Source organism: Pollicipes pollicipes, unplaced genomic scaffold (genome assembly GCF_011947565.3).
Source record: "Pollicipes pollicipes isolate AB1234 unplaced genomic scaffold, Ppol_2.1 Scaffold_4881;HRSCAF=5763_pilon_pilon_pilon, whole genome shotgun sequence".
NCBI classification, from domain to species: domain Eukaryota; kingdom Metazoa; phylum Arthropoda; class Thecostraca; order Pollicipedomorpha; family Pollicipedidae; genus Pollicipes; species Pollicipes pollicipes.
The window spans coordinates 2,667,553-2,688,664 of record NW_023596576.1 but is presented as its reverse complement, the minus strand read 5'-3'; the positions used below and the strand labels follow the sequence as shown (position 1 = coordinate 2,688,664).

General features: G+C 51.7%; 1 protein-coding gene and 1 long non-coding RNA gene across 2 annotated transcripts in view; one reads left to right on the top strand and one right to left on the bottom strand.

The window, feature by feature from the left end:
- Fbw5 (F-box and WD repeat domain containing 5) overlaps positions 1 to 9,452 on the top strand; it is a gene marked incomplete in the record, with an annotated part of 43,318 nt that extends 33,866 nt beyond the window's left edge. The window contains 7 exon segments of the mRNA XM_037225211.1: positions 365 to 611; positions 3,396 to 3,501; positions 3,975 to 4,081; positions 5,165 to 5,315; positions 5,797 to 5,907; positions 6,261 to 6,279; positions 9,331 to 9,452. Coding sequence (XP_037081106.1) covers positions 365 to 611; positions 3,396 to 3,501; positions 3,975 to 4,081; positions 5,165 to 5,315; positions 5,797 to 5,907; positions 6,261 to 6,279; positions 9,331 to 9,452 — 863 coding nt within the window.
- A 508-nt stretch (positions 9,453 to 9,960) lies between these two features.
- On the bottom strand, positions 9,961 to 19,402 carry LOC119101799 (uncharacterized). The gene is made up of 3 exons (XR_005094615.1): positions 19,317 to 19,402; positions 18,916 to 19,043; positions 9,961 to 10,012 (listed from the first exon to the last, which is right to left on the bottom strand). It is a non-coding gene; the product is annotated as an uncharacterized LOC119101799 (long non-coding RNA).
- Positions 19,403 to 21,112: the final 1,710 nt, after the last annotated feature.

The window sequence follows — 21,112 nt, the reverse complement described above, 5'->3', positions numbered from 1 at the left end:
GTCGGCCGGGGCGGCGGGGTAGTTGGTGCGCACTCAGGTCTTGTGTGAAAACTGCAGCTCTTGTCGTAGTTTTATGATTGCAGTTCGCCACAAATCTATCGATGAAAGAGCAATGCAAATTGTTGTTACTAATGATAGCAATGTAGTAACGCATTGCACAGCGCAGCCATCGGTGTGCAGATGTGTGGGGTACCGCTGGCGGTGACAAGCAGCCATCGGTGTGCAGATGTGTGGGGTGTCACCGGCGGTGACACGCAGCCATCGGTGTGCAGATGCGTGGGGTGCCACCGGCGGTGACACGCAGCCGTCGGTGTGCAGATGTGTGGGGTGCCACTGGCGGTGACACGCCGTCCGCACGCGGCAGGTTTCAAGCGGCTGGACGGGTTCCGGATTCGGACGCGGCTGGAGCCGGGCCCGTCGCTGCGCGAGCGTGTGGAGCTGCGCCGGCGCGCCGAGCAGCTGCACCAGGAGTTGCTGGCCGCCGGGCAGCCGCTGCCTGACCAGCCCGACTGGAACGACTGGGAGGCCGTCAAGCACCAGTTCGACACGGTGGACCATGTGATCGATCTACACGGCCACATCATCGGCATGTGCCTCAGCCCCAACCAGAGGTAAGAGCGGCCGGGCAGCCGCAGGGAGGCGGCCAGGGCACCAGTGGTCGGGGGTGGGGAATCCCGGCCGCGTGTGCATGGCGGGGCGTGGAGAGCCGATTGTATTCAGAAACAAGTGTCTAACATAGGAAACGGCGATAGATAGGAAAGTGTTGTATAAGTAGGTGGACTTTCTTCCTCAACTAATATCTACAACATCGTGGGACTTTGCATGTGGATCGACATGCGTCACGAAGGGACGCCCACTCAGAAATCACTACGCTTGGCCCGCGTACGCCAGGCCCCGTCGGCCGGGAGTTCGCCGCACGCTTGCACTAGTCTTGGCCATTCGGCTCTGAATTGAACTAGATCTATCACAAAAAAGCTGTTGACGTTCCAGGTGGAATCGATTGGATAATGCTTGGGAATAAAGAGAAAGAAAGCGACTTTCTGTTGCATAGAGCGGCGCCTTTAAATGCCAACAGCTTCACGTTCGTGTTCTGAACTGAAACCAGTACCAAAAAAGTAGAGCGCCACCAAAGTAAGGCCAAACAAAGTCGCACGTTGTCAATAGCTTTAAAAGGTCACTGAGTGACCGGTGCGCCTGATGAATATCATTTTATGCCGATTTCGTATCCAAAGTCATCGTCTCTTTTGAGTAACAAACAAACAATAGATATCGTAACATTGTCTCTGCAGACCTTCGATGTGACAGCTCAGCAATCTGGCATGACTCGACCATTGTTTTGCAAAAGGCCTTGCAATAGTCGGACCAACTTGTTTATGTGGTTACCAGCGAGATTGGGTAGCGACGTTACGTAAACGAGTGTTGTTTATCGTCGATTTCGTCAGATTTCGCGGCGCTTGCATATGCCTTTTAGGTATCGCAGGCTTACCGCCTGAGCAATGGCATTACGTCCAGCAACGTTGTACGGCAGGTCTTGACGATATTTGGTCTTCCAAAACAAGCTTTCTCTATCTCCATTGTGAAAGATCCAGATGGAAAATAATGCTTAAAAAACAGGGTATCGGTCGGGGTAAATTCGGAACGAAACATTTGTAAGTCAACAGCAGTATTGCAACTCTTGTTGCTTGTCTGTCATTTACGGGACCGTAACGTTAGCAGTGTTTTGCGTTCAAAAATGAGAACAATGGCTGTAACCCGCGGCTGCCTTGGAAAAAGGTGAGGGAGGGCCGTTGGGGAGGGGCAGCGGAGGCAGCAGCAGCCTATCCTTCTCGTTTCGGAAATGACTTCTGACCCCCCACCTAAAAGGTCCACCAAATTATTGGTACCCGATGGATAATCAATCTGATACATTTGGGCGATTGGCTTCTCGATTTTTGATAGGCTGTCTCGCGTTCTTTTGTTTTATTGGATCCGGGCACAGTTATGACGTCATCCGTGCTGACTGACGGCGGTCTTTGCCTATGCATGCAATGATGCGTAGTTTCCCTTCTGGTCTTGCTATTTACTGTAATTTATGGGTCGGCGTAAGTTTGCCAATCATGGCTGATAACTCTAAGTAGGTCACATCACGTTGCCATTGGGGTTATGTGAGGTCGACGCATATACGGCTTACCAAAATGGCTTGTCACGAGGGATTGCGGGCCTGCTTTGCTAAGCGGCGGGCGTCTATGGACGAGCTTTGTGTTTGCATTATTTTGGGATGCATTCTACACCATCCCCTGGATTCCCGGCCGATCCGACGTCCTCGCTGCCCGGATGACCGACGGCAACCGGGCGTGATGTGCCGACCGCCAGGGGCGTGGGTGGGGCGTGGGAAACAAACTTCCGCACGTCAGCCAGTTTTTTGTGTGGCATCGTGGGCTGAATTGCGTGCAACTTCGACGGAAATCAGCGGGGCACCCACCCTTCGCCGTGGTAATACGCGTTTGCGTGCTGGGCGATGGCTGTTCCAAATGCCTAAATATTCCCATGTTATTGGGGATGTTTAGGACATCCTTCATGTTTTGAGAAGCTGCCACTGCAAATGTCAGATCTCCGTTATTTTGCCACTGCCGCTTGCCAATGCTGCTGCAATATTTCTGTGTTATCAGGCTCTTCGGTAACTCCAAACAACCTAATCTGACACGGGTCACCTTCAGCTGAGAGGACTCCGCCGGGGCTGACTTGCATCGTCGATTTTGAATGTTTATCAACATTGGAGGATTCCGAAGTTCAAGACCACTTTTGTGTCGTGTTTCGATGCTGTGTTACCGTTACTACGCCCTGGAATGTACTGATCCTGAGGCCCGTTTGGGAGGCCTGGCGTCGGTGCAAGGCTTTGCGGCAATTTTGTCGTGTGTGACGTAATTGGTCACGTGCCAGGTCTGATATCAGTCAAGTTCTGAGTAAAATCGACCAGGCCGGTCGATACGGATTGTCATTTGACATGTAACAGTTGCGTCTGAGATTCCAGACGCGGTCTAGATTTACCCACCCCCGTCCTTTCGCGTATGACGAAATGCCCCGGACAGTTTCGGGCGAGGAACGCTTATGGCCGTGGTGTAGTCCAATACCTTGGTTCGTGTGGAGAAGGTCTGCTTTCTGTAATATCTGTGGCTTTTGTACACTGATTTTTTTTGCAAGACGTTGCTTTATGAATCAATGATGTTTGTAAACCATGGTTCACAAGTTTCTCCAAATTTGGTAGATTTTAAGGAGCGTGTATCACTGCGACAGAGTCTAGTGTGCTGATCAGCTGGATTGCGCTGCGGCTGTGGGCGCACCGCAGCAGTCTTGCCCCTGACCGTCAGGGCAGCTGGGCCCTGCTGCGACCGGCCTGTAGCTCTGCTGATTGGCAGGTACCTGTACGTCAACACCAGGCCGTGGCCGGACAACTACGTGATCGAGAACCCGCTGCACCCGCCGCCCATCGCCCGCGAGATCGACATGCATGTTATCGACGTGGTGCGTGACGGCTGTGCGCGGCCCCGGCGGCGCGGGGCCGGACAAGCTCCGACTGACGTCAGCACCTCGCCCTAAAACACTGCAGCCGGTGTTGTTATGCGCGGTTCAGGATGGCTGGGTGACTTGCTGTTGGGCATATTTGGTGGGGAATGTAATGGCGTACTGTTAGCTCTCACCCGGGAGGACCGGATGCATGGTGCCAGTTCCTTTTTCCGCAGGAGGATAAGATAACTAAAGGTTGGGTGTTCTTTTGAGAACATCGGTTGGCTTGCTGCCATGACTGTTTCAGGACAACCGGGTGGTTCGCTGTTATTTGCCCTTCCTTCAAAGGGATGTTGAGAGATTGTGGTTTTTTCTTCGACGAAAAAGCAATGCATCTTCAAACATCTGGTGGCTACTACGTGGTGCATGGTTTTCTATGTGCCGCTCCGTATCCGTTGCCCATGCCTGTTAGCCATGTGTTTTTGCTGCAGGCCACCAAGAAGCGAATCGGTAAGACCTACCGAGCGCACAAAGCCTACACATGCAATGAGGGCTGCTTCTTCCTCTTTGTCGACGTCGCAAAGCAATTCGTGGCGAGGTAATTATGATGTTCGTCCAGCTCATGTGAGGCAAGTGTTGAGCTGAGTTGAATCATGGCCTCCAGCTCGGGTGAAATCTTGAGCCAACCGGTCCTGGCCGGTCCCGACCGGCCCCAACTAAAAGATTGGTAAATACACGTGAGAATGCCGCTGTGAGCCATCTGATCTCCGGCAGGCTTGATACCATGTCAAAGGCTCTGAGCCTTGCTCTGGGTAGTGTGCTAACATGCCGCCTTGTAGTTTCGCCGTGACATTGACTACTTCTCTTGTGTCTGGCGACACCTAGCTGCATGTAATGACGCCTATCAGGAGACGAGAGAGAGAGAGAGAGAGGAGAGAGAGAGAGAGAGAGAGAGAGGAGAGAGAGAGAGAGAGAGAGAGAGAGAGAGAGAGAGAGAGGAGAGAGAGAGAGAGAGAGAGAGAGAGAGAGAGAGAGAGAGAGAGAGAGAGAAGAGAGAGAGAGAGAGAGAGAGAGAGAGAGAGAGAGAGGAGAGAGAGAGAGAGAGAAGAGAGAGGAGAGAGAGAGAGAGATAGAGAGAGAGAGAGGAGAGAGAGAGAGAGAGAGAGAGAGAGAGAGAGAGAGAGAGAGAGGGAGAGAGAGAGAGAGAGAGAGAGAGAAGAGAGAGAGAGAGAGAGAGAGAGAGAGAAGAGAGAGAGGAGAGAGAGAGAGAGAGAGAGAGAGAGAGAGGAGAGAGAGAGAGAGAGAGAGAGGAGAGAGAGAGAGAGAGAGAGAGAGAGAGAGAGAGGAGAGAGAGAGAGAGAGAGAGAGAGAGAGGAGAGAGAGAGAGAGAGCAGGAGAGAGAGAGAGAGGGAGAGGAGAGAGAGAGAGCGAGAGAGAGAGGAGAGAGAGAGAGAGAGAGCCGGAGCGGAGGGAGCGGAGCCGGGGCCGGAGGCCGGGCCGGGGCCGGGGCCGGGGCCGGGGCCGGGGCCGGGGCCGGGGCCGGGGCCGGGGCCGGGGCCGGGGCCGGAGCCGGAGCCGGAGCCGGAGCCGGAGCCGGAGCCAGTGTGCAGGTGTGCAGGTGTATGGTCTGGTAAGCGTCTGGCGCGTCCGTGTGACTTACGCAGCCGCGTGTGGCCGGCAGCGGGGCCGAAGATAAGCGCGCCTACCTCTGGGACCGGCACCACACGGCCTGCCTCAGCAAGTACCCGCACGACGACGTGGTGAACGCTGTGGCGTTCAGTCCGGCTGACCCCGGCGTTCTGGTCACCGTCTCCGACGACTGTACCGTCAAGGTCAGGCCGCACTCCCTTCAGGTCACTCTTGGTCACTCCAGGTCACGGCGGGTTACTCTGGATCGCTTTAAGTTACTCCGGGTAGGGCGGGGCCACGTTCGACGCCCAGTGTCGGGGTTAGACCGACGGGAGGGTAAGTGGTTGGAACGGCTGGTCAGCCGAGGACAGTTTGAGCGCCACTTTACTGACGTGGCACCGTGTTGGGGCTGGTGGCACGAGGCAGCTGAGCTGGTGAGGCTCACGCACGGGCACAGTGAGCGTTAGCTGGGAGCCGGTCCGTCTCGTCAAACACAGTGGTGTGTTGGGTCTAGGGCTGTCGCCAGTCACCGCTTGAACTCCAGTCCAGCCTCGCCGACGCCCGACTTCACCATTGCCTCGCTGGACGCCGGCGCTGACGACGCCGCCGCGGGCTGGTGTGTGGCTCGCTGTCGGCGCGGCCCGTCCGCACCAAGCGGGTGCCAGCTCTGCCGTGTGTCGGCAGGTGTGGCGGTCTCGGCTCAACTGCCAGAGGCTAGGCATCGACACCGCCGAGCTGCCGCGCTGTGAGCGCCACCGGCGGCGGCGGCGCGGCCGCTCCTGCGGCGGCTGCGCGGCGCCGCCTGGCGACCGGCTGCCGGCGCAGACCTGAGGTGTGCGCTGCACCACGGCCGGGCCGTGTCGCGCCGCTCCCTGCTGTGAGCGGCCGGTGGGTGTCGGCCGACGGCTGAGCGCCACAGTCCAGGTGCCGATGGCGCTCCTGGGCTGGGCTTGTGCGGTGCTGAGCCTGTCAGGTGGTCTCTCGTTGAACGTCATGTGCTGTTTTTGCGTCCCGCCCCCCCCCCCCCCCCCTCCGGCTGGAGTGAAGCGGCTGGGCCTTACTGGACCGTCCCAGGTGGTGGAGATTGTCGATATGAGGGGAACGGCGGTGCTGCCGTGTCTGTGCTCATGTTGTTACTGTGTCACCAGCAGGAGCGGGCTCGAGTTGGTGGGAAAAAATATGACTGTCTGGACAAAGAGGCGTCTGGCGTTTTTGTTTTTGTTTTTTGCCTGTTTGAAACAGGTTTCCATAGTCGCAAGCTGAAAGAAAATATGGTGGCAATCGCGATGAAACAACTATTTGAATCGTTAGGGAAACATCGAGCGAAACAAAGCCGACGCTTAATGCGGTTCAGGTTATTACTCTCCATCAACTGGTGTTAACTCGTGTCAGGACATGCTCATAGGATGCTTCGAAAGGCTCAGTTTTTATTTTGTTTAGACTTATTCAACCTGTTATTTTAAGGCCCCGTTTGCAGCTGGGTATCGCAATGCCACCACGGAGCTCCAAGCATTTAAGAGAACTGATGATACCTTTAATCAAATGAGCCCCTTATGAGTGCGGCCGTCGGCATGCATTGTTTGCACTCCCGGAAGAGACACCGTGGTTCGAAACCACAGGGTTTCGTCAAGTGCAATTGCATTTTTGTATCTGTGTCCTATTGGGCGTCCATGAAGTGTGCTCCTGTTTTGTGTACTGATAACATGGTGACTCGTCCATTACGCGTCCGTGGATTGGCTTTGCGTCGTGTGCCGTTCGAGGGATGTTGAACTAAATGTCTGTGCCGCTGATCGGTCTAATACATTTTATTTTTGGTAATTTCTGCCGTCGTCCTTAATTGCATTTCAATGAGAAGGTGAGACCAGGCCATGCCATAATCCAGTGTTAGTTGATATTTCACTTCACGATAACAATTGCAATGATTGTTGCTTCGGATGTTTGAGCCTCCTGTGCTTTTCATAGGCGTACGGATACCTTTTCCACCCGTGGCTGTCAGTACGAGAAATGCGGGAGCACCCAAAACCCAGAGGGCTTTTTTGGCCCGTGGTCACACAGTGCTCCTGGAAATACTCTGTACCTTGCAAACTCCCTCGTCAACCAGATGAAAGCATGCATGCGGTTGGTTTCCAATGATGGCTCCTGGTTCCAACTGGCGTTTCGTGAAAACAAAACAATTATATACGGTTCTCATGCCCTATGACGCAAAAGCGGAACTTGGATCCTGGCTCCTGGCGGTTCTTTTGCAAAGGGCATGCCACATAACGGTTTCCACTAGTTCCCTGGCGAAAACTGGACCCTGGATTCTACGGACCCCGGCGCCGCTATTAGTTCTTTTACAGTGCCCGAAGCGAATTCTGTATATTGTTTTGCAAAGAAAGACCAGAACGCTGGCTTTCATTGGTTTATTCGCAAACACCTTAGCACTAACACAACAGTCTTCGCAATTAAGATTTGCAAGCGATTTTACACACCTGGTTCCCAGTGGTTCTTTGGCCATAAAACGAAAATTAACCGGCCTGTTTAGTACCAACTCCCATGGATCATTTTGCGATAGAACGCTATGGAGCCTGGGATTTTCGTGAAAGTGAACCCTGAATATTGGTTCTCGTTGTTTGAATCAAATGATCAGAGTCTCTGTGATCGCACAAATGCTCCCAATCGTTTGCACTGAGGACACACATCCCAATGCAGGAAGGTTGTAGTAAGCTGTCAAGTGTACTATCGAGGAACATTATTCACATAGATAAGACAGTAGTAATAGCCTCATTCCTCGGAGGAAAGCCAGAACTTCTGACTTGACTTCTGCTATTGTTTCGCAAAAAGGCATGTTGCCAAAATATCAACGCATCTTATCTCCATCCTTTTTTCTCCGAAGAATGAGTCCATCACTACCGTCTTACGTAAGTTTTTGTAGTCACACGTGGTGTTTGAGCTGGGGCAGAGGCGGTGTTTGCGCTGCGCTGCATACTTGTGTCCACGGTTTAGCGCTGTGTATTGGCGTTCCGCCGTCTGTGATCGATCACGTGGTGTTTGAGCTAGGGCAGAGGCGGTGTTTGCGCTGCGCTGCATACTTGTGTCCACGGTTTAGCGCTGCGTCTTGGCGTTCCGCCGTCTGTGATCGATCACGTGGTGTTTGAGCTGGGGCAGAGGCGGTGTTTGCGCTGCGCTGCATACTCGTGTCCACGGTTTATCGCTGTGTCTTGGCGTTCCGCCGTCGGTGATCGATCACGTGGTGTTTGGGCTAGGGCAGAGGCGGTGTTTGCGCTGCGCTGCATACTCTGTCCACGGTTTAGCGCTGCGTCTTGGCGTTCTGCCGACGGTGATCGATGAGTTTGTTGGTACTGGGCTCTTGACGTAGTCTCCAGGTGGCCGCTACCACACATGGACATCTGTTGAACTAAGTCATTGCCAAGTTTAGTTGTACTGTTACAATACGCGTTGCAAGAAAACACCCTAGTTGCGCTAATTCACCACCAAGTCTTCGAAATGAAACACTGCCCTGACAGAATTGACCAAATGAGAATATCGGCAGAGCACGAGGTTATTGTCAACGGCCTTTGTGACAGCAAGGAAATTGCAATAATCCGCTTTGCTGCGCAACTGCCCCAGGCATTTTGCCAGCACCCTGAGCGATTTGAGTCATCACGAGCTTTGCAAACTACCTGTTTGATCCGCGAATCTAAGAACTGAGTGAGTGATCACGGCTTACGGAGGTCTGAAAAAGGCGCGAACAAGATTTTGCACTTTCCCTGTAGCACATCCGTTCGTTCGCTGCTGGTCACTTCAGTCACTAGGTCACGCCCCCTCCAAATGTTTCCCTGCCACGTATCCCTTTTTATACGGGTGTCGGGCATGGCGATGGCTGTCGTGATTGCTATCAGCATGCTTCAATACACAGGCTGAATGCAATCTGCAACCACCGCGGATGCAACGCATGATTGAAGGTCTGCGCACTCCGATGGAGGCGCGCGCAGAGTCGCTTTTATTTTACAGCACAACTCATGCAAATTTTCGCAGCACCGGCGCAGAACGTGCATGGCTTGTATCTTTCACTTTTTTAACTTTTTCATTACTAACTGAGAAAAAAGATTTGTATCAAGGAATTATATTCGCCACAGTTCAAACCGAGCACTTGGCAGAGGGCAGAGTTCGAGCAAGTCACCCAGAACTGTACGCCAGCCCGCGGCGGCGTCACCCGCGTGTGACAACGGCCCGCAGAGCCCGTGGACGGCATACGGCTTATGGACGACACAGCAGATGCAGAAGTTCGTCACAGCACCACGGGCGTGTCCCAGCACGTCATGGATCTCATCAGCCAGCCGCGCTCAGTCCGCTGTTAAGACGTCGACTGTACAGCCAGCGCCCCAGAAAGCCGTCCTCCTCTGCCGGCCTGCACGCCCTCGGGCGATGACCGGAGGCGGCGCCGTGTCGTGGAAGGAGCGTGCCGCCGCCTGTGCTGTGGGAGTGTCGGTCCTCGGCGTGGGGTGGGCCGTTGCAGGTGACCCTGTCGGACGCCATAGGCCGGCGTGCTGCCCGGCGCGGAGCGGCAGGACTTGCGCGCGGCCCCGTCCGTCTCCGATGCGAGGCACGGCCGCCGTCTGGACAACGGTGATAAGTCAAACATTCTTGCAGCTGATATCAATTTTTGTCTGCATTGAGAAACAATAATCTACCGTTACAGAGATCAAAAACAGTGTTACGACCGTATCATATGAGTCTTTGCTTGTTTATTGATCATATGAAGCTGACTTTTTTGCTTTACATTTTGTACCGGGGAATTGATGTCGTTTTGAGAAGAGCGCGCATGTGAATGGATGCCAAGATGCATGTAACTTCGGCGCGACGTACCGTGGGAAATGTAGTCAGGCATCGGGCCTCGTTCATCACAGCAGCAGCAAACCTGCAAGAGAGCACGCGTCATTTGCCAGGAATCTGCTGTTCGGGCCTGGTGGCCCGGGCTTGTGTCGGAGCACTGCCGCTGCTCCTGCAGTTGGCCTGCTGCCGTGGGAGCGTTAATCCGCTCGCCGTGGAGGGCGGTTGCTAACAGAACGAGGTCGTGGGCGCTAAGGCATCGTTAGAATTGGATAGCCTAACTGAAGGTTTGAGCTGTGCGCGCATTTGTTGGTGATCCTTGGAGAAAGGGTCTCGGGAAACCTGACAGAGGTGTCTTAATTTTATCTTTTATTACAAACACAGCGGCCACGAAATCTCACTCCGTTCTGGAACACGAGAAAGAAGGGGAACTTTGAGGTCCCGTCCAACGAGGTTCATTATAGAGCCCATATGAATGTCAACTTAGCGACAATTTTTTGGCGGGGAATCAAAAGGAAATGACATACACGATAGACCGGTGTCCTGAATGTGTAGGAAGGCACAATTGAAATATGTTCATCCACTACAGCACCGATACTGCGTTGCTGTCTTAGCTCCTTCGTTCGCGATGCCCAGGAAGTCAAGCTAGCAGATACTGATAGATTTTCATACCCCATGGCGACACATCCGACAGGTTTTGCGAGAATGCCTGCGACTTGTCAGCGCAGAACGCGCTGAGCCCAGATGATCGGCCTATCCGCACACTTTGACACATGATGCGCCAGTTCAGCGGGCAGGCCACGGATGCTGGTCCGAACCAATCCTTGTCGCTTGGCTCGTGTCGCGCGCCGCCTCCGGATAGACCAATGTCGAAATGGCCGACAGCGGCAGTGCAGACAGGAAATTGCAAGCTAGACTTTGAGCTTGACATCCTTGTGAAGGCGATAGTGTTTCGGGCCTTTGCTCGGTTACAGCCTCACGGGCCGCCCGTCGTCATCAAGTATGAAGTTGTGAGGACTGCGTCTTCGGCATTGAATTAGCATCGATTTGGTGAATGATGGGTCATTACTACTGTATCCAGCGTAGACGACATTCAGGTTTTCGGTGCGACAGAGCCCGTGAAGGACTTTTTGCATTTGTTTTAAATCCCCTTTTACTGTCACTCTACCAATGAGGCCGAAACCGTGTCGCAGCGCTGGTCACCGAACCATGAAAGGCGCATAGGTTGAGATATATACGTTTTGCTGACGCAGCTGTGACAAGTCAAAAGGCAATGACATGCTTCTAGAACCGCTTTGATGGTCCTGAGTAACTCAAATAGATGTAAACTGGACCAGCGTATTGAAGCTGACAACATAGCGCATGTTGGGAAGCATCCCTTGCCCGACGAGGATGTTTCAGAGGCCACTTACGGCTTTCTCCAGAATAACTTCCGGACCGAACGCTTTTGAACTCAGTGTTGAAATGCTGTTCACCTGAGTTATCAACATTATAGAAGTGTTGTAAAAAAATTTAAGCCTTTGACCTCTATAGTTCATGACCTATAGCCACTTTCACGAGTCACGTTGGTGAAATTTTGCTCAAAAGCAACACATAACGCTTAGTTCTCGCAGGAAATGTACTTCCACGAGTGTATCTTAAGTCCTGTTTTACATCTATATCACTCTGAAATGTATTACTATCGTTCTGGCTGCTTTTACCAGGTGAAGTCATCCAAGGCCAAACTAGGTCAAGCTTTGGCTTTTGCGACCAGATTGGCGTTTGTAGGTGACACGATTTCAGCCTTAACGGCACATATAATATCCATTGGTAAGCCTTTCCAAATGTTTTCCCATTGATATAGCTTGCCTAGTTCTTGATGTAATCATATGGGTCAATGCAACAGTTTCTTGCAACCATTTGATTTGACATGTCAGAGGTGGCATGTGGCGATGTCCACTTGAGTCTACCTGATAGAGCTTCCCAAGACCTTTTCGGCATAGACTTCCGCATGGTGCTTGTGTGCGTGCTTCCTGAGACACCAGGAGGGTCTAGGGCGCCATTTGAACTCATTTGGTATTATTTGACCTGTCAAAGGTCAGATTCACCGTTGTTAGGACGCTGATATCGAATGCAGTTTGACGAGAGCTTTCCAACGCTGTTTTCCGTACGGCTCTAGCTTGCTTAGGTCTTACGATCTTAGGAGGCTTTTGAGGCTCTACCCGAGTGGGGTGAGAATGAAAAAAATTACGTAGGGTGGCAGTTAATACGAATCTGTTCCTGCAGGTACCATAATCAGGCCGTGATCTTGTGCCATGATCAGAGTTAGGGTAAAGAATTCAGAGTTCTGACGATACTTAACGCTTGTTTTGACCATATATAACATGTGTTTCAGCGACATATGACGCATGATTTGACGATACATAACTCCCATGACCATTCCACCCATGCAGTAAATGTAAAGGTATGAGCACGTACCATACTTGTATGCTAATTTGGAAACGACGTAAAAGGATCGGTCTGTTCGTGGCTGGCCGTCATCATGCAAAGGAAGAGGTGATACCAGAGAAGAGAAAAAGAGCACACACATTTTCGACATCTCCGCCATTGGGTTGGGTAGGTGGCGAGGAGAGAGCTGTGCACTACTACTACTCACTCCTGTGCTGTCGAGCACCAGCAGCGATTGTGATTCTGCCATTGGGTTGGGTAGGAGGCGAGGAGAGAGCTGTGTACTACTACTACTCACTCCTGTGCTGTCGAGCACCAGCAGCGATTGTGATTCCGCCATCGGGTTGGGTAGGCGGCAAGGGGAGAGCTGTGCAACTTCTCACTCCTGTGCTGTCGAGCGCCAGCAGCGGTTGTGAGCGTTGAAGCGTCTCCTTCTTTTCCACCTTCTCTCTCCTCTCCTACATGAGGTGACATTGTGAATGCCTATGATGACATACTCTTTGTTCTCTGTCTTATCAATTCACCAGCGGGACTCCAACCGGAAAGTAATGGCTAGTCCCTGAAACTTTCCCAGTCGTCCTCAAACTAAACTAGCTAGTATCAAGCACAATGTGTTTATTGTTCTGTTCAATGTCAATACCCTTACACTTGAGCCTCAGTAGCCACACAAATGACTCACTAACTGATGCGGTAATTGTGAATCGGCGGACAATGCCCCTTACCCCTGAAGGTATGTGTTTCGTTTGAAGCTCTGTCAGTCTTGCGGCGATCAGCGTCACGTGCTAACTTGTATCAACCCATTTCTGTCTCAAGACTGGCTGGCAATGGCGGGATGAGGTAAAACCGGCGAGTCATGTAGGTGTATTTTTGTGATCACAAATTATTAGGGACATCCATGAAGTTAGCGACTTATTTAGCGACGAATTCCGATTTAACTGAAAACGCGTTGAATGGTCAATTAGGAGGCGAGAACATCGAATATATCGTCTATTTTCATTATGATACGAATTTTGAAGTTAAATTTAGGGTCAAATGTAGGCAGCTCCACATCACCAAAAACTGCCCTTGCTTTCGGGCTTCAAGAATCAGAATATTCACCAGGGCATGGCCTAGTGCCCGTCAAAAGTCTTGCCCTCTCAAGATCACTTTCAGGGTCAAATGCCAAAGAAACCCATATTATCCAAAAGTTGAACTTGAGATGTCATGACTATTAAACGGACGCTAGACAATGCGCTGATGAATATCCTGATGCTCAAAATTGAGTTCACCGTCCTTTAAGCCTGAATTTGACTTTGAAGTTACCCTTACCCCTGAAGGTATGTCCGTCCCGGTGGCTCAGATGGTCAGAGCGCCTGCCTTCCGATCCACCCTCCCGTGGCGGGATGGGTTCGAGTCACTTTAGGGCGCTCGCTATTTGCCCTTGGCAGGTATGGCCTGCGGCCGGTGGCAACGTTCGCGCTAAAGGCCAGTTGACTTCAGAGCGCAGGACGAACCGTGCCGAGCATTGCGGCACGTAAAGCTTTCGCCACTAAATTCTGCCGTTGCCTGGGATTGCGCGATCGGACGGTGGGGGTCAGGGCTCACCAGGGAGCTAGAATCGCTTTTGAGCTAGGGTGAGGAGTGAAAAATTACGCATAAAAAAGAGCATATAGGAGTGAAAAATTCACAAAAAACTCCATGAACTTTGAACAAGTTCATCAAGGATGACAGGAGGTCGCGTGCTACCGAATCCTGTCAACCAGTCACACCATAAGTTCTGCCACCTAGCGGTAAAAGTAGCGAGTAAGCGGTGATGAATCTTTAAAGATGACAGCACTTACTGTCACAACCAGCGCTATGCGTAATATGACTGTGGAGGGCACATAAGTGGAAACCGCTGTGAAGTCACTCAAGACACTTTCCTGAAAAAATATTTGGGCTCCATCATTTCTTGTATATCCCCCCACAACCCCAGCTGATTGGTGCGTACCCTAAAAGTAAATTTTGAATGCCTTCCTAATTCTGTCAAGGCATAAAAGCTTCCTATTAATATATTGCTTTGAGCTTTGCAGATGAGGAATGTATGATGAAATTCAACCAGCATTTTAGACAACAAGAGTCTTGAACCCATGCACATAAACACATTGCCAAACCTTACAAGTAACATCTGACATACTTTTGGCTTCTGTTAGAATGGGATGAGGAAATATTATGTCACTGGTTCTCACAAAATTCAAATACCTACCATCACTTCCATGAAAGTAATGTAACTAAGCCTAACCTAGAGAAGTTTTACCTCATCTCTTCATGACTAACCCATTTATATAACAGCAGCATTTGTGAGTTAATGATCCAGTAAAACTCCCATTGTTTCTTTCTGTGCAAGTAGCCAACTGAACCAAACTTAGGGTAGTCCATGTATTGAACATCATCTTATCATATCTGACTTATTTCCTGATAGCAGCCTTTGTGATAAAATCACAATACAGCTTGTTTTCAGCCAGTATCAACTCGCATTCTGGTTCAATTAATTTCTACCAGCTTGTTGACACCACAAGTTGACACCAAACGAAACAAAACCTAGCAGCCAACTGAGAGGACAGGCCTATGTATAAATTATTTACATCACTTCTAACAAGTTATTCTGACTGCCATGGTTGCTCTCTGTCAAGGGCAATAGAAGGTGCTCAACAAAACAATCTGTCTTACAACTGTAATATAACTTCAGGATGGCAGGCAGAACCAGTTTTGCTGCCCTGCCCTTTAAACTGCAGCAAAGGTAATAATTTAGGCTTGGCTTTCAACACTTAATTATAAAAAGCTTGAAATCTCGGCTTTACATTACAAAGGGGATGGTCTATTTGCTGACCACCTAGAGCTACCTTATACTGATGTAGTTATGCAGCTTAGGGTATTCTTGCCTAAAAATATTATTCATTCCACAGTACATTCATTTGCCCAGTCAGCAAACCATCACACAACATATCATCGCAACATCTTGAGACAGACATGATGGACCACTACAATAAACGTGGGACAAATGCTTACAAGTAGGGGAAAAATAGCTTCATTACATGTATTGTGGAATCAAAATTTGCGTCATAAACAAGGTTTGATGGATATAAAACAAAAATGGGCAAACCTGGTAACAAATCATGATTTGAAAGCAGGTCAAGTTCGCAAATAGGTGCCCCGCAAGGGAAAATTGCTGGCGGGCAGGCTTCTCTCTGCTCTCCCGAATAAAGCCAGTACCTTTCGCGTGGATTGCTGACAAATAAGACCATCCAACACAAACATAAAATATAATTGTCCGTCATACCCACCAACATACAGCATTAAAATGCTAAATGAGAAAGATAACCCCTGCTCTACACCGATGAGGAAAATAAAGCTTCGCTGGGCAGAATTTCGATGGTAAACACTACTGGATCGGCCGCGCCAGTTCTGTCCAAAACCTTCGGGCTGCAAAATATTTTAACATGGTGAGGCATTAAAGCTCGATCGGCTTCAATTTATCATTGCTGAGCCCCGCGATGAACCAAAAAGGCATCAAAACAGATGTTTAATTAGGCAAAACTTCCATTACACCTAATTTATTTCCTTCAAATTGTCTCCTTCATTTGCTATGAATTGTTCGCTCGTGGGTGCATACGAAACGTGTTTGGGCGGCTGGCGAATAAACCCCCTATATGTGTTGAATATGTACAAGTTTGCGATTGTATAATTTTTCAGTGAAATTTGTTTACATTTTGGGCTATAGACCGCATCTACTTAAATCATTAACAAGGCAGGATTAAAGTATTTGTATCACCTCTACATTAGACCAAGAAAAACAGCAGGGGATGAATAAGCACAAAGGCTTAGAGTTGCTCGGCCACATTGTTTTATTAAGGCACTTGACTAAAAATCTGTCAAAATGAGTGCTCAAGTGGTGAGATTTTGCCTTTGAACTTCATTTAGAAGACCTTTCTTGAGTTTTTTTCACGCCCACATTTCGTAAGCGGTGCAATTTAATAGCCAAGTCTCTTTGGATTAAAAGATCGCGTGGAGTAAAATTCTCTACCAGGCCCTGCGTGGTGCTTGCACGGTATGACCCCAAAAAATAGGAACGCATGAAAACCCTGCATTTGGCACACAGCTGTACAGGTTGATGGTATTTTGTACACAAACCAAGATCGAGCGCAACTGGATTGAGTCGGTGGAACTCCCGGGCTTGGAGGTAACTACTGTCCTTGCTCTGTGCATATAGGCATGATTAAGATGTAGATGAGGCAGAATGTGGCCCTAGGTGTCCAGGGTCAGTGGAGCCTTGCTTAGTGGAGCCCTTTATGCTTAGCGGTTTCAAGTGGGCTAGGACTTTGATGATATCTTAAAAACATGAGAAGAACATATAGGCTCAGTATGTGCGGTTAGACAATTTTAGGAAGGAGTGAAAAATTCACATAAAACATTGGGAAAAGGAGTGAAAAATTGCTCCTCATAGGGTGTCGCTTTACACCCGAAGTCGGCAATTCTAGGACACTGGGGCTCACACAACAAGCACTGCTTAGCACGAGCGCTGATACCAGAAATCCATCCATTGAAAGGGCTCGGATCAAATTTTAAAAATAAAAAGAAAGGGTGATTTTGATAGGTTAAGGCGTTGTGGTGGACGGTAATTTATGTGCTGCTGAATATTCTGATGCTTAAAATTCGAAATCGGTTGGTAGCTTCTGTGGTGATGTGGGTTCGCTGTCATTCGAACTCAATTTGACCACGAATATCAGGTGGTATTAAATATGGACCTCAGATTTGGTGTTCTCGTGCCACAATTCACCCTTTGATGCGTTTTTATTGAAATGGAAGTTATTCGCCAATTAAATCGGTAAATGCATCTTGTACTTCTCATGCATTTATTAGAGCCCTGCTGGTTCTCCCGCGAAAAGTTCATGTCGGTAAGAGCAAACGTTTCGCCAAACCAGTCTCACATATCTGTTTGTATCTAGCTATTCTATAACGTCTTTGGAGAGGGAAAACATCACGGTGGAATAGTTTCGCTTGTGAACGGCCAGTCACAGATTTGTGTTAAGAAACGAAAGCCAGAGTGTGAATATCACTAGCACTTAATTTTAGAATAAATTGAGAAAATTCCTTCTCTGTGGACTTAACTCCGATAATATCAGTCCTCCCCTGGTGTCTCGCACAGCTGACCGAGTCGTGCAGTTGACTTCGAATACCCAGTGTCATCCATCCGCCGTCAGGCTTCTTCTACTGTCTACCTGAACCATCACCAGGAGTGTCACTTTGTGTAACTCTGGGGAGGCTGAGGCCCAATAATGGCTCTGAATAACCCCGACCGTTAATGGTTCTCTGAGCCCCAAATGCACCTGAGCAAATAAGAAAATACTGGGCCTATGACTGCGCCGTTAATGGTTGTCTGAGCCCCAAATGCACATGAGCAAAGAAGAAAATACTGGGCCAATGACCCCGCCGTTAATGGTTCTCTGAGCCCCAAATGCACATGAAAAAAGAAGAAAATACTGGGCCAATGACCCCACCGTTGATGGTTGTCTGAGCCCCAATTGCACATGAGCAAAAAAAGACCATCTTTTGTTGGCTGACCATCCGATGGCGTCCACGGGGGCGCAGCACAGCCGGACGCGCTGTCAGCTGGGGTGAGGGGGGTGGTGTGAGTGGAGTGGCAGTCTGTTCATCAAGTGCGAGCTACACCTGACGCCCAGTCAGCCAGTCAGTCAACCGCGCTGCAGGTGGAGCGGCACGTATGCACGGCAGCAAATAGCTCGGCACCACCCCTGCCATCTGTGTCGGTTGTCTGTGCTACAGGTGTGGTGATCCCTACGTCTGAAACCCATAATTGTTAGCAGAAAATGAATTACCGGAGCAAATATGGGAAGCGCGAGTCGTAGATAAGAGGTGCGTGTCATAGATGGAAGGTGCGTGTCGTAGATAAGAGGTGCATGTCGTAAATAGAAGGCGCGAGTCGTAGATAAGAGGTGCGTGTCGTAAATAGAAGGCGCGAGTCGTAGATAGGAGGGTGCGTGTCGTAAATAGAAGGCGCGAGTCGTAGATAAGGGGTGTGTGTCGTAAGTAGAAGGCGCGAGTCGTGGATAAGAGGTGCGTGTCGTAAAAAGAAGGCGCGAGTCGTAGATAAGAGGTGCGTGTCGTAAATAGAAGGCGCGAGTCGTAGATAATAGGTGCGTGTCTTAAATAGAAGGCGCGAGTCGTAGATCAGAGGTGCGTGTCGCAGACGGAAGGCGCGTGTCGCAGATAAGAGGTGCCTGTTGTAGATGGAAAGCGCGAGTCGTAGCTGAATCCTCCTTCAACACGCAGACATCTAAATGTGTCCAAGGCTGCCTGGTGCGCGTGGGCTGAATTGATAAGTGGTTGTTTATTTGTGACGTCCCTAGGTGAGGTTGGAAATATGCTTTCATTTTACTGGTTGCAGGCACAGATCGTTCAGAGAGGGCAAGGGCTTCCACTTACGCGGCTAATGTTTTAGGACGTCTTCCTGCTGCAATGGTCTTGTATTCAAAGGCCACGAGGAGGACTGTGTATATCGAATAAGTCATATGTTCTTTGGCTTACCTAGTAAGATCATGCCTGCAGTGACGATCAATGCCGTGGCCGATATCGCCGTCAATTTGAGGACTTTCCGCCACAGGAGCTTTTGGGTCAACGTGGGGTCGACTAGACCCTGGCTTTCATCCGCCGACCTGTTCAGAGACCAACCTGTTTGAGACAAATCTAGGCCCTCCTGCTGGAAATATCGTCGTTTATGTGTATAACATGGGAAACATCAATGGCTGCCCATAATTGGAGTATGACGTAGATAAGTGAAGGCCGGGAAGAGACATGGTCAATGTGCGTTGGTACCCGCTTTCCGTTGACATGTAATTGAGTAGCGAATCAGAGCAACGCTTGCCCCAACATTCGACAGCTGTGCCAACATTGTGATGCATTTTAGGCCGTGGCCTCCGACAACTGACCTGTGACCCGACAGCGTCCGGCCGTCATCGGTGACGTCGACTGCCGTAACCTGGCGGCAGGAGGTGGCCGAGCCGAGCCTGGCGGACACGCACGCGGTGCGTGTGGCACCCTCGGGCGCCACGGACGCGCCCGAGTGCCGCTGCGAGTCGGCTGACGAGCGGCCCGAGTCAGTGCCCGCGCCGAGGAACGCCGCCGGCGTCGCCCGGCTTCGGTTGACGCTGGCCGCCGATGATGGGCTTTCTTCGCACGGGATGAGCTCCATACTAGCTGACGTGCCGGCCGACGAGCCGAGTGCCGACGAACTGGCGTTGCTGGCTGAAGCTGATGCTGGCGCGGTCGCCAGCGCCGGCGTCGGCCGGGCGTCGGAACTGGGCGCCGGACGGTCGGCCGGGCCGCGGGCGGACGGCGGACGATCGGGCGTGCTCGGATGACAGCCGTACGCCGCCGCCGGCCGGAGGGTGAGGCACCGCGGTGAACGGGAGTCGCCGGCTGTGCGACCCGGCGCCGGCTGGGCCGGACAGCCGTGTGAGGGGTGTGGCGCCGCCTGCACCGCGCCGCTCCGCAGCCGGTGCGTCGACAGGATTTGCGACAGGCGCTCCATAACGCTCGTGTGCGAGGCAGAGGCGGGACCATTGGTCGTGCCGAACCGCTCGTACTCGTTGGTTACGGTCTGTGCCTTCATCTGCGCAAGCTCGGGGAACTTGGCCTTGTCCAGGACTGGCCGCGAGGATCGGTCCACCTGGTCCCAGTCGGCACCGTCCGCGCTCCGTCTCCTGGTCGCGCGCGGAGACTTCGCCTTCTTCGGCGGCTTAGCGGACAACATGGCCTCGATGACGTCGTCGATGGTCTCCACGTTACCGCTGTCGAAGAGAGAGCGGCCGGCGGCTGGGCCGGCGGCGGCGGCGCCTTCGGAGACGTCGCTGCGCACTGAGGACGCCTCCGTGCCGCTGCTGGAGTGCGCGCGCCGGCCGTCTGCCTCCCGAGACGTGGCCAGTGAGTCGACGCCGCTGTGCGGCCGTAGCGTGGCCTCATCGACGGGTGTTGGCTCGAAGCCGGTCTCCTGACTGCTGCCACGCGTGTTCACCCGCGGGTGGTACGGGTATGCGTCATCCTCGAACTCCGAGTCCGAGCTGGAGCCCTCGGCCGGTGGCACAGAATGTCCGCTCTCACTCCCGCTGGCGAGTCGCGGCGGCTCCAGGTGGCCGCTCCGCGGCAAGATCCGCTCCAGACCTTGCACCTCCTCCCAGCGCTCCAGCAGGCTCTTGCGGCGCGGCTGCGGTTCCCTGGTGCCATGTCGGTTGTCGGGACTGGGAGACTGCTGGAACTTGCCGGCTCCGCGCTCGCCGGACGACCGGTCCGAGTCGCCGTTCGACATGCTCTCGCCGCTCTCGGCCACCGGCGGCAAATCATCCGCCAGGACAGAGCTGCGCTCGGTCCGCATCAGCGCCTGCTCCGAGCGGCTGTACGGTCTGGCCGGCTCGGTGAGCGCTTCATTCGTTGATAGTCTGTCGTTAACTGTGGCCTTGCTGGCTGAGAGGTGGCGGCGAATGGATGTGCGACGAAGGCTGCTGGTCCGTGCCGTCGGTATAGGAGAAGAGTTTCTCGTGTGCGAGATTTCTTCGGCCTTCCCAGCGGAGAGTTGGGAATATTTGGACAAGAACTGATCCACTGTCATCTCACCAGATAGATCGCTGCCAGCCACGCTGCTCGATCGTTTCTGAATAGGTGGAAATGAGTTGTTCATCGGCATGGTCGCATCGGCTCAATCAAACTGATATACAGTTAAGAGCATTCC